The sequence below is a fragment of the Labrus mixtus genome, chromosome 16, assembly GCF_963584025.1.
Source record: "Labrus mixtus chromosome 16, fLabMix1.1, whole genome shotgun sequence".
Classification (NCBI taxonomy): Eukaryota; Metazoa; Chordata; class Actinopteri; order Labriformes; family Labridae; genus Labrus; species Labrus mixtus.
Genome location: NC_083627.1, coordinates 5,900,007 through 5,913,171, shown reverse-complemented (window position 1 = coordinate 5,913,171; position 13,165 = coordinate 5,900,007). Strand labels below are relative to the sequence as shown.

General features: G+C 40.4%; 3 protein-coding genes across 3 annotated transcripts in view; 1 reads left to right on the top strand and 2 right to left on the bottom strand.

Moving 5' to 3' along the window:
- Positions 1–3,221, bottom strand: part of si:ch1073-513e17.1 (sialin) — a 12,393-nt gene extending 9,172 nt beyond the window's left edge. Inside the window, exon 1 of the mRNA XM_061059032.1 lies at positions 3,039–3,221. The gene's annotated coding sequence lies outside the window, so the exon portion shown is untranslated. The remainder of the gene's footprint in view (positions 1–3,038) is intronic.
- Positions 1–7,236, top strand: part of LOC132990646 (c-Myc-binding protein-like) — an 85,830-nt gene extending 78,594 nt beyond the window's left edge. Inside the window, exons 2-6 of the mRNA XM_061058993.1 lie at positions 3,704–3,800; positions 3,994–4,066; positions 4,211–4,259; positions 6,749–6,878; positions 6,982–7,236. Of these exons, the coding sequence (XP_060914976.1) occupies positions 3,786–3,800; positions 3,994–4,066; positions 4,211–4,259; positions 6,749–6,878; positions 6,982–7,026 (312 nt within the window). The 5' untranslated portion in view covers positions 3,704–3,785 and the 3' untranslated portion in view covers positions 7,027–7,236. The remainder of the gene's footprint in view (positions 1–3,703; positions 3,801–3,993; positions 4,067–4,210; positions 4,260–6,748; positions 6,879–6,981) is intronic.
- Positions 7,237–7,348: 112 nt separating this feature from the next.
- On the bottom strand, positions 7,349–13,071 carry LOC132990638 (gap junction alpha-9 protein-like). Its single transcript, XM_061058985.1, has 2 exons — positions 11,687–13,071; positions 7,349–9,651 (listed from the first exon to the last, which is right to left on the bottom strand). Exon 2 carries the CDS (start codon positions 9,632–9,634, stop codon positions 8,138–8,140), a length of 1,497 nt encoding a protein of 498 aa, XP_060914968.1. The 5' UTR covers positions 9,635–9,651; positions 11,687–13,071; the 3' UTR covers positions 7,349–8,137.
- Between the last annotated feature and the right edge of the window lie 94 nt (positions 13,072–13,165).

The following is a 13,165-nucleotide window of genomic DNA, read 5'->3' as shown; positions in this document are numbered from 1 at the left end:
ACTTCTGGCTGAAGCGATCACATGTCCACCCGTCCAGTCAAAGTTTCACTACTCAGTAGTCATAAGGAATGTGTCAGCTGCCCAAAAATCACTGAGAGCTCTGAAACCGCTGCACAAAAAAGGGTTTTGTCAGCACATGCCGGACACACACGGGAGAGAGTGAGTGTATGAAAACAGCTGCTGATGTTGTTGTTGTTGTTGGACAAAATGTGTGAGACATGTACGATACATAACCGAGTCTCTGTTGACTGATTTGGTCTACAAACTGTTTTAAGATGTCATATATGCTCATTCATGTTTCCTGAAGGTAAAGGTAAAGTCTTAAACTTGACTTTCTGTCTGATCAGAAGACTAAAACGAGAAATATGTCGTATTTCTGCTCACAAAAAAACGACGAAAAGTGTCAAATCTTTACATTCAAGAAGCTGAAACGTTTGTTTAATGAGTGTCTTAATCAATCGACTGATTATTAAAACACTTACATAATATCCAGTGTTTCCCCTAGGTTTACAGCGTTTGGGACACACACACACACACACACACACACACACACACACACACACACACACACACACACACACACACCGTCACAAACACTTGAAGGAATCTTGGTGTTCATGGGTTACTTTTAATGACAGCTGTCCTTTTCTATCAGAAAGGTTTCCTTAAATGACTTCTCTCCCTGATTTCTGACTCTATCCACTATCATATCTCTACAATAAAGGCTCAAAAAGCCCAAAAAAATCTATCTTAAAATCTTTTTTTTTTACTTGAGGCGCCCTCCTAATATAACGGTAGGGGAAACACTGATATCATAATCGTTCACTTTATTCGTTTTTCGAGCATTTCCTAAAAAATATTGACTTGAATTGTCACTTTTTGACTCTTTTCCATCGCGTGTTAGAGTGACAAGAGACGGAAAAACACCAGAAAAACAACAACGAATAGCAAAAGAAATGAATGCTTTATCTGAATGTATGCTACATGTGTCCAACATCTGGAGTATTTGCTTTAGCTTGTCTCGTTTCCTTCATCAGAGCGATGGTGTCATGTGAGATTTGTTTATTACAGACACACATCTGGATTCATCACTGATTCATTAATATCAGAACTCATCGATGTCTAAGATCACACTGGCCAACACTTCAAAGAACAATTGTATCTGTCTTCTGAATTTATTCCTGAACTTTTAACCAATCACGAGCTCTTCAGATGAACAGAAATATTATTCTTAAGACCAGTGAATGATCTGCCTGAGGGAATAACGTCAGCTCAATCAATGCACAGCACATTCTGTTCAAACAATATTGAGGATCTGAGACTTTTGCTGGAGGATATTCTACTTGTTATATATTTTTTCTGTGTTTGAGAGGATGTTGTAAACATCATTTGAAAGATTTAAAATAAGTAAAGAGGACTATTCTGACAGGAAGTTTTCCATTTCAGGAGGGAGATTTAAATGTTTTATCTTAAAACATCTTGAAAACGTGTAGTTCATATGGTCATCACTCTCAGCGCTTTTGTACAGTAAACTGATATTAAGATGTTTGGTACTAAGCTGTATTCTAACCTTTACTCTTATTCATGTAAATATTTCTTGTATTTATTGCTTGATATCTTACTTACATTAGATACATTATTATTTCTACTGCAATATTGTGTTTAGAGAAACTGTAACAAATGAACTTCCCTCTGGGATTAAAAAAGTATTTCTGATTCTGATTATTAGGGTAGCAAGTAAAAATTATTTTCATTATTTTGATTAAACTGGAGTTAAGCAAACGTCAGAAAGTCTGTACAAAAACTTTACACGTCAATGAGACTTTTTCAGATGTCTTCTTTTGGCACCGTTCACCATGGGATACTGAGAAGATGATTCAACGATAAGTTATATTTCAAGCCTCTTCAATCTAAAATTCTGGCTTCTCAAAATTGATTTAATAACCCCTTATCTTTTTATTTGAGAAAAAGTGCTTCATTAATGCAGGGACAGTGCAGCTCTAGTTACAGAATTACATATTGACAAGATGAGCAACACATTGTGCATCCCACATATATTGCGCAAAGTGGAATCGCATGTTTGTATTCATGACAAAGCATCTACTATTTCCACTGCCACATGAGTCCTGTCAGCAAGTGAAACTGATGAAAGTCAGAAAACACAGCACAGTCCACTTCTCCTTTCTGACGGTTAGTTGGTGCACTTTTGATCGCTCGTTTCTGCTTTCCAGTTGAGGGTCAACTGGAATGAGTCAACTTTGAGTGTTCTCCTATTTCTAAAGATTAGAGGAGCAGATATGGTTTTGTCAATGCTTGTTCTTCAATTAGCAATGTGACAAAATGTCTCATTATGAACACCGACAGTGAACTCTAAAACCTGTTTCTAATGATAGGTGCTATATAACAAAGGCAGATAACTGCTTGGTGTTTTTATACATAAAAGTAACAGATAATAAAAAGTGCACATCACTAATGCTCAGAGCCTTTAGTTTCTAAATGGCTCACAGAAAATCCTATTCATTCAATTATAATGGCAGAAAAATAGGCAACTGAATTGTATACAGCCTTGTGTAGGTTTAACTATCATCCATGTTGAAATTCAACTGACATTAATACAATCTCATATTAGCTGATTATTATTGTTCTGACAGGTGCATCAATTACATAGCTTTCACATATGAAACTGTTTCCTTGTTTACTGATTGTCTTGCACCTGTTCAGTTGCAGCACTCCTTATTTCATTGTATAATCTTAATTATATAACAATATGTAGATGTGGTTGTCTATTATCTGACCTGGATAACACATGTTGGCTTGTTTAATATATTCAGTTATCTGCAAAGTGTGAGACATGTATAAAAAATATAAAATAAAAAACAAACTGAGCTCTTACACACGTCAATGAATGCTAAAACACAAGACTTATAATCGATGTAGCTGCACTTGTTTCATTACAGCATGTAGTGTAATAGCTATAACGAGGTTATTACTGTTAAAAAAAACAACTCGTACGGCTTTTATTGTCAAATGCAGCTTACCTTGTAAAGTGCTTAAAACGAAGACACCTGGTTAAAGTAGCTTGGTTTGCTGTTCTGAACGTAAAATATCACAAAACTCGAGTCACATCACAGCCGGCGAGACAACAAGAGAGCTGTGTTTCTGTTTTTCTCTACAGGAGTCACATGAAAACAAGAAAACTCAAACGCAGATCTTCAAAACATCCGACTACTTGTAAACTCTCGAGTAAGGCCTATCCGTATGTTATATAAATCGAATACTAAGGCAGTGACGTTTCAACAGCTGACCAATGGCTAATCCGCCTTTTTTTTGTTTACTTGTGTCTCATATTTCAGTGAGCAAAATCGTTTCCTTGGTTCAGATATGTTTGGTATTAAAAAATAAAATAAAATAAAATAAAATAAAAATCCCTTTTTGAACCAAAAGCCAACTACTTCACAGCTGTCACGTCAGCTCTAGCATTGCGCATGCTCTGTAGCGGCAGTCAGCTTTGCAAAAACGAAAACGTATCGTTAAATAGAAGTATTGTAACACTTTTGGCACTCGTACTTCTTCTTTTATTTGTTTTTATTTCACAGGTAAAAATAATAATACTAATAATACACTCCCTTAACGTCCATTTTATGTGTTGTCATGGCAACGACTTCTCCACCTGTGTGTTGTGTTGTGGGCTGAAACAACAAACACTCATCCAAGCTGACAGGAGTTCGTGTAAACCGTCCATTTCCAGCCCAACTAGCAATCATACAGTCATCATCATCGCACTCATGGCCCATTATAGAGTAAGTAATTCTTCACGTACTTCCGGAAACTACAACTTTTACACAGTTACAGTTTACAAGACTGCCCTAATGTAGCATGTGCTAACTAGCTCGCTAGTTAGCATAATAAGAATGTAACCCTGCGACATGTTAGACATGCACTACCTGCTTGCTGTGTGTGTGTCAAAGTCTGACGTGTTGTTTTGTGTTTCAGGCCCCAGAATCAAAGCGGGAACAATTCAGGAGATACCTAGAAAAGTCTGGGGTTCTTGACACTATAACAAGCGGTAAGTTAAGAAGCAACACAGAGATATTCAGCCTGCAGCATGATGTAAAACTATTTACAGTCTATGGTAAAACCTCATCTATTCACTTACTTTTCTGTGTTTCCATGCGTGCTGTGTCACCATGATGTCGTTTTTCTTTTGCAGTTTTAGTGGCACTTTATGAAGAAAATGACAAACCCAACAATGCACTGGAGTATCCTTTTTTTTTTATATGTGCAGCTTTATAGAGCTTTGGGAAGAAACCGAGTGGGATAGTATTTGAATATATTCAAACAGTGGCTCCCAAACTTTTTCTGGAGGGCCAGATTTCTATATTTTCAAGGCAGCCCTCTCCCACCCCTTACCATACACATCCACACATAAACATACACTGATCGACTAACATTAACATTAACATATTAACATATTATTAACATATTTTATACTGTTATCTATGAGTAACAGCTACTTATGCACATGGACCATCTATACCACTTTTTTATCCTGGCTATGTATTGTGGGCTCATGTTTTTTGTATGGGTGGGATATGTATATATGTGTTGTGTTGTGTGTTTGTATGTATGCTGGCTGCTGGAACATCTACATTTCCCTGCTGGGATGAATAAAGTATATCTTATCTTATTTTAGCTTATCAAGCGGCTTATCTTTATAAGCCGCTTGATAAGATAAGATAAGATAGCTCTCAAAAGTGACACTGAAACTTTATCACTTTGAAGATGTAACAACAGTCATTGCTGTTGGTTTTCTTTTTCTTTTTTTTTTTACCTGACTCTGAAGATGAACCACTCCCGAAATAAATATGAAAATCTTAAGAATTTCAGTCTTGCAATAATGCAAATTTGTGCTAAAAAAAATGGTTCACACAGGTAGGATGTGGTGAAAGGAAGGAGTGTTGCTCTCTCACACTACCCACCGTTGTAAACAGTAGGTGACCGAGGGAGGAGGTTTGACTCGTCGTATTGTCTTATCTTAGTATCAGTAGTTGTCTGGTGGAGATGTTGTGAGCTTTACGTTTACCTGGAAGCCCTCTCACAACCCCCTGTCATGACCTCAGGCCCTCTCTAGGGTCAACTGGTCCCACTTTGAGAATCACTGCCATAAATGATGTTTTTGGATCATCATTTCATAATGCCAAGCACATAATTCCCAATGTTTCTTCTATAAGAAATAACAATCTTCACTTCTCAGGGTACGCAGGTCGAGGCTTTTTCGACTTAAAGATATTTTTGTATTTTAATAGATGATTCTCTTTTACTTTTCACATGTTTCTAAAAAGGCTAATACTGACACTGGGTTTTTTAGTTCAGAATGAAATCCTGCCTTTATTTTTTTAGTCCAAAAAGAGACTGGTTTCTGACACTTTTATGTCTCTACATGACTACAGTGATGTCTTATACATGCCTCTTCTCAAAGCTGACATGCTATGGACTCTGTGTCTCATGGAGCTTTGAGGCTCATCACTCATTTTAAATCTCTCACCCGTCACTGTTTGTTGGACAGTATGCACATGGTCTTCTTTGTCCATACGTAGACTTAAACATTGGTGTATTCTTACCTACAAATCTATTTTTGATCTACTTCCTCCCACCTTTGGACCTACATCAGTCAAAAGATTACAGCAAATTATAATCTTCGGTCCCTGGACCTTTGCTTACTGTCGGTTCCATAAATCAGAACTGAACTAGGGGGAATGGCTTTAAAGTTTACTGCTCCCTTTGCCTGGAACAAATAACCAAAAGACCTGGAACTTAATGAGCTGCTCTCATTTGATGCTTTTAAGATGTCAGAGGAGTTGGAGGCAGAAACATCTGGCTGTAGATATTCAGTGTAATACATTTACAAATGAAGTCGATCTTTACAAAAATGAGCTGTTAATCTAGTAATTTCATGTCTTTCAATGTTCATGTGTCTGATAATATATTTGTAAGAATGACTGCTAGCTGTTTGTCTTGGCCAGGAATTTCTTGAAAAAGAGATTTCTAATCTCTTGAGTTTTTTCTCCCGGTTAAAAATAAATTAAAAAAGTTAAATACATTAAACATCTGAGAATCGTGGCCTCTCTTGTACTTAAGTGAACCTGGCAACAATAATAGGAAAGCCTCCGCCTCTCCCCTTTTAGAGTTCTTTCTCAACACACACTTTAGCCTTTAAATGCTGCAACAAATCTCCTCAATGGCCTACATTAGAAAAACCGGGGATAGGTTTCTCCTGCCACAACAGTCTGAAGATAAGACTGCTCATTGTGCCGTGTACAATCGCTGAGGGGCATACCAGCCGGGGGGTATTAACCTTCACTCCCCTTTGAAGGTGTTTTGAAAATGTTAGAAATGTATGCTATCTAGCTTCAGGGATAGAAAGACATTTAGCAAATCAAGCACTGAGTTCTTCTTTAAAGGAAGCTGAAGAGTGAATGCTGAACCTAACCAAACGAAGCGGCATTATTATAAGTAAACCAGGCTTAAGGTTTTTGTTCTTTGGTATGTTGCTGTCATTCTTCACACATTGATTAGCACAGAGTCCACATAAATAAAGTTTAAAGGGATATTTTTTCTTAACATGAATGACCTCAGAGAGATACAATCAACTGATTGGATTAAGTCTTTACCTGACATTATTAAACTGACAGATTTCTGTAGACCTATGATGGAGAGAGCACACGTTGGACCTTAACCACGGGCACAGTTTCATAAAGCTTCACCTCGGAGCGGCTGGTCCAGAGCCGGGAGATACTGAGACTCTACGCATGGAGCTGGCTGATCTACAACAGAAATTTAACCTGCTCATGGAGGAGAACAAAGAGCTGAGAAACAGGGTGAGCCTAGTGTTTCAGCCGAAATGCACAGATACCCAGAGCTGCTGGTGTTTGGGTCTCATTGTGTAACCTCTGACCTCTCTGCCTTTATGTCTCCTTCCAGCTGATGCAGTATGAACCGACGTCTGAGGATGGAGCAGCAGAGTAGAAAGGACACGTTTTGTCTTGCATGATGGGGAAATTAAAAAAGAAAACAACGTGAAACATGAAGAAAATAACTTTTTTTTTTTTAAAGAATATGTTGATGTTTTATTACATATAAGGGATGTACAGCTAACACAAAATCACTGTTATTTTTTGTTATATAACAGAAAAGCAACTTTTGCTTCTTAAGAAATAAAAAACAGTTTTTTTTTCAGCTTTGTGCATCAGTCCTTCTCTTGATGTCTTTTGACACACTCAGCCACTTCTCTGAATTAAATAAATTAAGAAAAGAATTGGGCTGCCATAGCCTAGCAGTCATATCGCGTTCCACAGAGACCCTAGTCCTTATTGCAGCGGCAGCAGGTTTGAATCTGACCTCTGCACGACTCTCTCCTCTCAACATTTCCTGTCTCTCATACATTGGACAAAAACGGCCCAAAAAGAAGAAACCTTGGATTAAATAACTATTACATATTTCTAAGACATTTAAATTGATATAAGCTGCGTTAAAAAAAACCCATTTTTGTACAAAAACAATTAGAGGTGGCTCATGTGCCTGATGGGAAATTAAAGTCTCACATGTGACACGTTTTAAAAGTGAACATTCTTGTCCCTGTTGCCGCTTTTAGGCAGAGATATATTCAGCATTCGTTTTCCATTGTGACAGACAGAGCAGGGTATTATAGTGTTGAATGTTGCCGGAGAAGTTTGAGATTGAGAGGTTGAATTATTTCATTGTAGCTGATGTAAAAGTATCCTGTTGCGTAACAACACTACATGACCTAACACAACTTTATAGATCTGTGAGCCTGTTTTCCATTCCCTGCTAATCATTGAGACAGTGCTACTGCACACTTCAAAATCATTAAAAGTCCATCAGACGTGGAAACTAAAGGAAAATAAGTCTGTAGTGTAGCTAAATGAAGGAGTGGATTTATGCTTTCTTTTAAATATGTTTAGAAAAAGGCTGCTCTTTGGTGTCAAGAGCTTAATCTTCATAGCAATCAAAAACAAAGCTTCTGTGAGCTTGTTTGAATTTCTTTTAGTGAAATGGGTAACATGCATGTCTCATTGAGAGCTTCTGTTTCCACTTTGGCGAGCAGACAGTCTTTGGTTTATATCTGCAGGTCAGTTGGGGCTCGTCTGCTGCTGGCGCTGCTTCCTGCCGACACTTTGCGCTTTGGGGACGAGGTGGTGGGGCTGTTGCTCTCCCGGCTGTGTCGAGACACTGAGCTTAACTCCCCCGCAGAGTCCGGGCTCTGAGACCTGCTCGGCCTCTTTATGTCTGATTTAGAGAGTATCCTCGCTCGGGGGCCGACACAGCTGCTCCGAAGCTTCATGCTGTCTCTCCCGTGGTACGAATCCCCGCTGTCTGAGCCGTTACCCTCCACCAGGGTGGAGCAGTTCCACGGCGGACTGACCCTCCGTGACTTCCTCGGAAAGCCGGTTGCACAGGAGGAGGTGTCTGCTACGGGGAGGGTGGGATACTCGGACCTCCCACAGTCCATGTCCTCATGTGGGGACTGTTCCTCTGCCTCCTCCTGTTTGTCTGCAGGAGGAGAACGCGTGTCGCTGCTCGTGTTGTTGGAGTTGCTGTTCTGCTCCGTGGGGCTCGGCACTCCCTCCTTCATGTCCTTGTGACTCTCCGGTTGTGCATTAGGGTCTCCTTGTATCGGGACGAATGCAGACGAGGCGTTAAGAAGAGGGTAGTTAGGTCCATTGCCCTGCTTCTCCAACAGTAATGTGTACCCACATGGGGCTGTAGGGATTGTAGTCTTGCGACTCACAGTTGTTCCCATGCCCACTTGATGCACGACTGAGTTCTTTTTGGACTTGCTGACGTATAAATCATCCATATCGTCCTTCAGATGAGGGTAGAAGTTCAGGATGCCCTTCTTGATCTTTTTGAATCCCAGGTGCATCATCTCAAGAAGGCTGAGGAAGAGGGAGATACAGGCGATCACTTGCATGAACATCATGAAAACCGTTTTCTCTGTCGGCCTGGAGACAAAGCAGTCCACCACGTTTGGGCACGGCTCCCTCTCACACTTGTAGAGCGGCCGCAGGCGGTGTCCGTAGAGGATGTACTGACCCATCATGAAGCTCACCTCCACCACAGAGCGGGTGACAATGTGGGCCACGTAGGTACACAGCAGAGAGCCCCTCAGAGGAGCTTTGTTGAGCCTGCCCTGCTCCAGCTGCCTGATCTCCTTCTCGATCCTCCTCCGCGCCTCCGCCAGCTCCACATCCACCGCCTCCAGCTCCCGACGCAGAGCCACCTTCTTGCAGTGTCGCTCCTTCTCCAGAGCGCGCAGCTGGTAGATGGCGTGTCCCATGTACACCAGGGAGGGCGAGGACACAAAGATCACCTGCAGCACCCAGTAGCGGATGAGGGAGATGGGGAAGGCCTGGTCGTAGCAGACGTTACGGCAGCCGGGCTGGTCTGTGTTGCAGACGAAGTCGGACTGCTCGTCGTTCCAGACGTCCTCAGCTGCGACGCCCAGGACCAACATCCGGAATATGAACAGGATGGTCAGCCAGATCTTTCCCACCATGGTGGAGTGGATATGCACCTCCTCCAATATCCCTCCGAGGAAGTTCCAGTCTCCCATTTTTTACTTTGGCATTTCTACAACAAATGATAAAAAAAAAAGTTCTGACATTTAAAAGTCGTACCAATCATAGAGCTACATACTTTTATAAAAACTTCAAGAGTTGGCAAGATCTTAAAAGGTATGCACCTGAAAAAACATTAATGCTACTCCCCATGACACACTAGTGTCCTCTACCTCGCTTACAGTGTGGAACAAGTCCATGAGAGTGAGTGTTAGAGAGAGGGGTGCAGTGCATTGTTGTCATTGTTAGGGTATCAAACAATCTGCCTCTGCCAATCCTGTGCAGACACACTCACTAGATATAGCCTGTGGAAGACATTGCTCTTTTGAAATGTGTGCAAAGGCAGAACACACGCAGGTATGTAGCTCCGCAGACGTGTAGGACTTCCTGTTGTTTCATACATGCAGAATTATAGCAGCGTGTGACAGCCACATATAGCCCTGCCTGAGTTTGTTTGTTATTCAGAGCATTTTATTGATTGACAACGTGGTGTAGTGGGGCCTAAAGAAGTGGGTATACTCTTTTTTTTTTTTTTTAAATCTGGCCCAACCAGCAGAGGATAATCTACCTTTGTTATAAACAGTGACATGTAAGACTCCTGTTGAATATTTAGTAAGTGCGTATGAGCCAATTAGAGACAGAGCAGGGACGAGGGAGGGTCATCCCTTCACCATACTAGAAACAAAATTGCAGCATACCACGGATGTTGTCATTCAATCAATGGTGTGAATCAGAGGGGATTTAGAAGTGGGTATACCTCTGTATACCTGCGTATAGCCTTCACTACACCACTTGATTGACTTTCAATGCATAAACGAGGGCATGCGACATGGATTTCCTGCCCCACTTTTAAAGTAAAAAATACAACACGATACAAAATCACTCAATCAGTAAAATATGATTTAATTGTATGAAAATGAGAATTAGTCTGGCTGTTTGTCTTTGTGTGGATTATGAGAATAAATCAGTTCCTCTTGGAGCATCATAATGTGAAGAGCTTGATCAGTACTAAGAATTTGAGTCTGAGTGTTATAAATATTTGGAGATTAAGCACAAGTTGGACTAACAATTATTAAACAAACTAAACGAGAAATGTGCTCGTCGGCGCCCTCAGGTGGACAAATCTAGAAATGCGCCGGTGTTGCAGGGTCACGTTTCTGTTTTATCGAATTTCAATTTGTTGTTGTTTTTCGTAGCTAAGCAAACAATTACTGATATGTGCCTGATTTTTAAAAAATGCCCTCACAGTTGTTGAATAAGCAGAGAGAAGCAGGCGAAGTCTACAGGAAATACTGACTAAAATCTAACCACAGGTAGAAAACTAAATGTTCATGTACTACTCTTTGTTTGTGAAAACTTCTACAAGGAGGTATTATCCCCACTCTGCACTTCTTCACATCTACACAACATGAACATTTTAATAAAACTAGTTTTTAAACTCCTACATACGACAAACTGTGGATAAAACTAAACGGCCTTATATAACACAACCTCAACCAAACACTACAACGGCTGATGTTACTAAATCAATACACCGGTTACTGCATCATGAGGACCTGCTTGTTATGCTTCATGGTGATGTTTGAGATATTACTTTTAAAGTCAGATACTTGAACATTTCTACACTGTAGTTAAAAGGTATTTAAAAGATATTTATCCAACTGCTTTGAATGTTTTTAACTGTGCAAAATGTTTTTTTCTCAGTTAGGACACAATCCTACAGAAGTCCCAAAAAGTTATTTTTTTTGTTTTACTTTTTGGGACTTCAGGGGCTCTGTACAATCCTACCCCCTTACACACCTATGGATTTATGTACAAATCTAATGATGGTCTGAAAGAGTTCTTATCACAGTGTCAAGTATGACATCATTGAGGGGTCTCTGGCAACGCATTACACATCATATCAAACAATCCATTAGAATCCAATAAATGTGAACCACACTTCACACTAATAAATGTTTAGCTGCTAGATAAAGCTTGCTGTGACTTTCTTTCCAAACTAAATGACTATAATTGTCATGAATTCATTTAAAAAGGAGGAAACTCACCTTTCATCTTGGATATGGAATTTGTCAGTGAAGGCCTTTTACGACGATGCTGCTGAAGCTTCTGAATACAATCCTACAAGCACATCTTTTATTCTCCTTTTTCCTCCTTAAAGAAAAGATTAAAAAAAAAACAAGTTCACCCCGGGGAGATATTTGTAGTCCACTCGGTTGGTAAAACAGGACAAAAACAAATGATCCCTGCTGGCTTTAGTTGTTCAGAAGTCATAACCAGAGAGAGGACAATCGATGCTGTTGCCGTGCTCCGTTGCCATTCGCCTCGCAGCAGTGTGATGGAGCGACTGCCAGCTCGCTGCAGGTCGTCATGGGGTGAAATGTGTTGCAGAGTATTCAATCGTTCGACGCCTGTTTGCTGTTGAACTCAGAGGACCCTGAACTTGTGTGATCCTTTAAATCCACAGGTCACAAACAGTGCAATGGGCTGTCCTGTTATGAAGGGAGTCAAATGTACACAATGAACAGTCTCTGCAGTGGATCAATGCTATGATTTAATATTATTAAAGTTGCCCAACACTCGTTTCAAACTGATTTCAGCAGCAGCCACAACAAAGAGCACTTTCACTTCTGTTTGGTTTCTATGAGGGGTCTCCTACTTTTCTCTTGTGTATAACCGGAATCAGAGACGCAGAAGCCAGCACTTCAACAGAGCATGTTTCCTCACGTCTGATGATATAGTAAGGTCATTTATGATTTAATTCAGTAGAAAGTTTAAATTTAAAAGGTCACATATTATACAAAATACACCTGACCATGTTTCTCGAACACTAATATGTGTCCCTAATCCGTCTATAAACCCCCCAATGATGAGAAAAGTCCATCCTCTCCGTCTTTTTCCTGCTCCACTTTTCAGAAAATGTGTGCTCAAACAGGCCGTTTGGAGATTTTCCCTTCATGACATCACAAAGGGCAGTAACCCCTCCCCCAGGTGGGTGACACTCCCACAGCTAGGTGTTTGTTCTGCCCTCTGAGTCTGCCTTCTCAACGTAAACAATAGGACACGGGGCGAGAAAGCCCGAGCCGACCCAAGCCCTTCCAGAAAGGGGGCGTGGTCTTATTTAAACTGGTTGAAGAGGAGCAGAATATGTCACCTTTAAGCATGTGATGTTTTTGTTTTAATCTGTGCTGCAGCTCACACAAGCTTCTCCACACAGAACTCATCATCCCTTCCTGCTGCCATTGTGTGCTCGTTTAATCAATGTTTTTTTTTTTTTTTTTCAATACGCGGATCAATAGGGCGCGTCCGATTTCACACATGGTTGCTTATTCACTGTTTCTAATTTCAGTTGTTCCTTCCAGCTACTGATCCATTAAAAGGAAATCAATGAGCGCGACTGGATTGAATTTAACTGTGCTGGTCTCTACTTTTCAGAGATAGTGAAACACTTATTGGACATCATAACTCTGAATTACTCCTCCTGGCTCTTTAAATGTTCGAGTACGATAATACAACCTCAATCTACC

Coding starts and splice junctions, on each gene's coding strand:
- LOC132990638 (XM_061058985.1), bottom strand. CDS start 9,634: ATGGGAGACTGGAACTTCCTCGGAGGGATATTGGAGGAGGTGCATATC.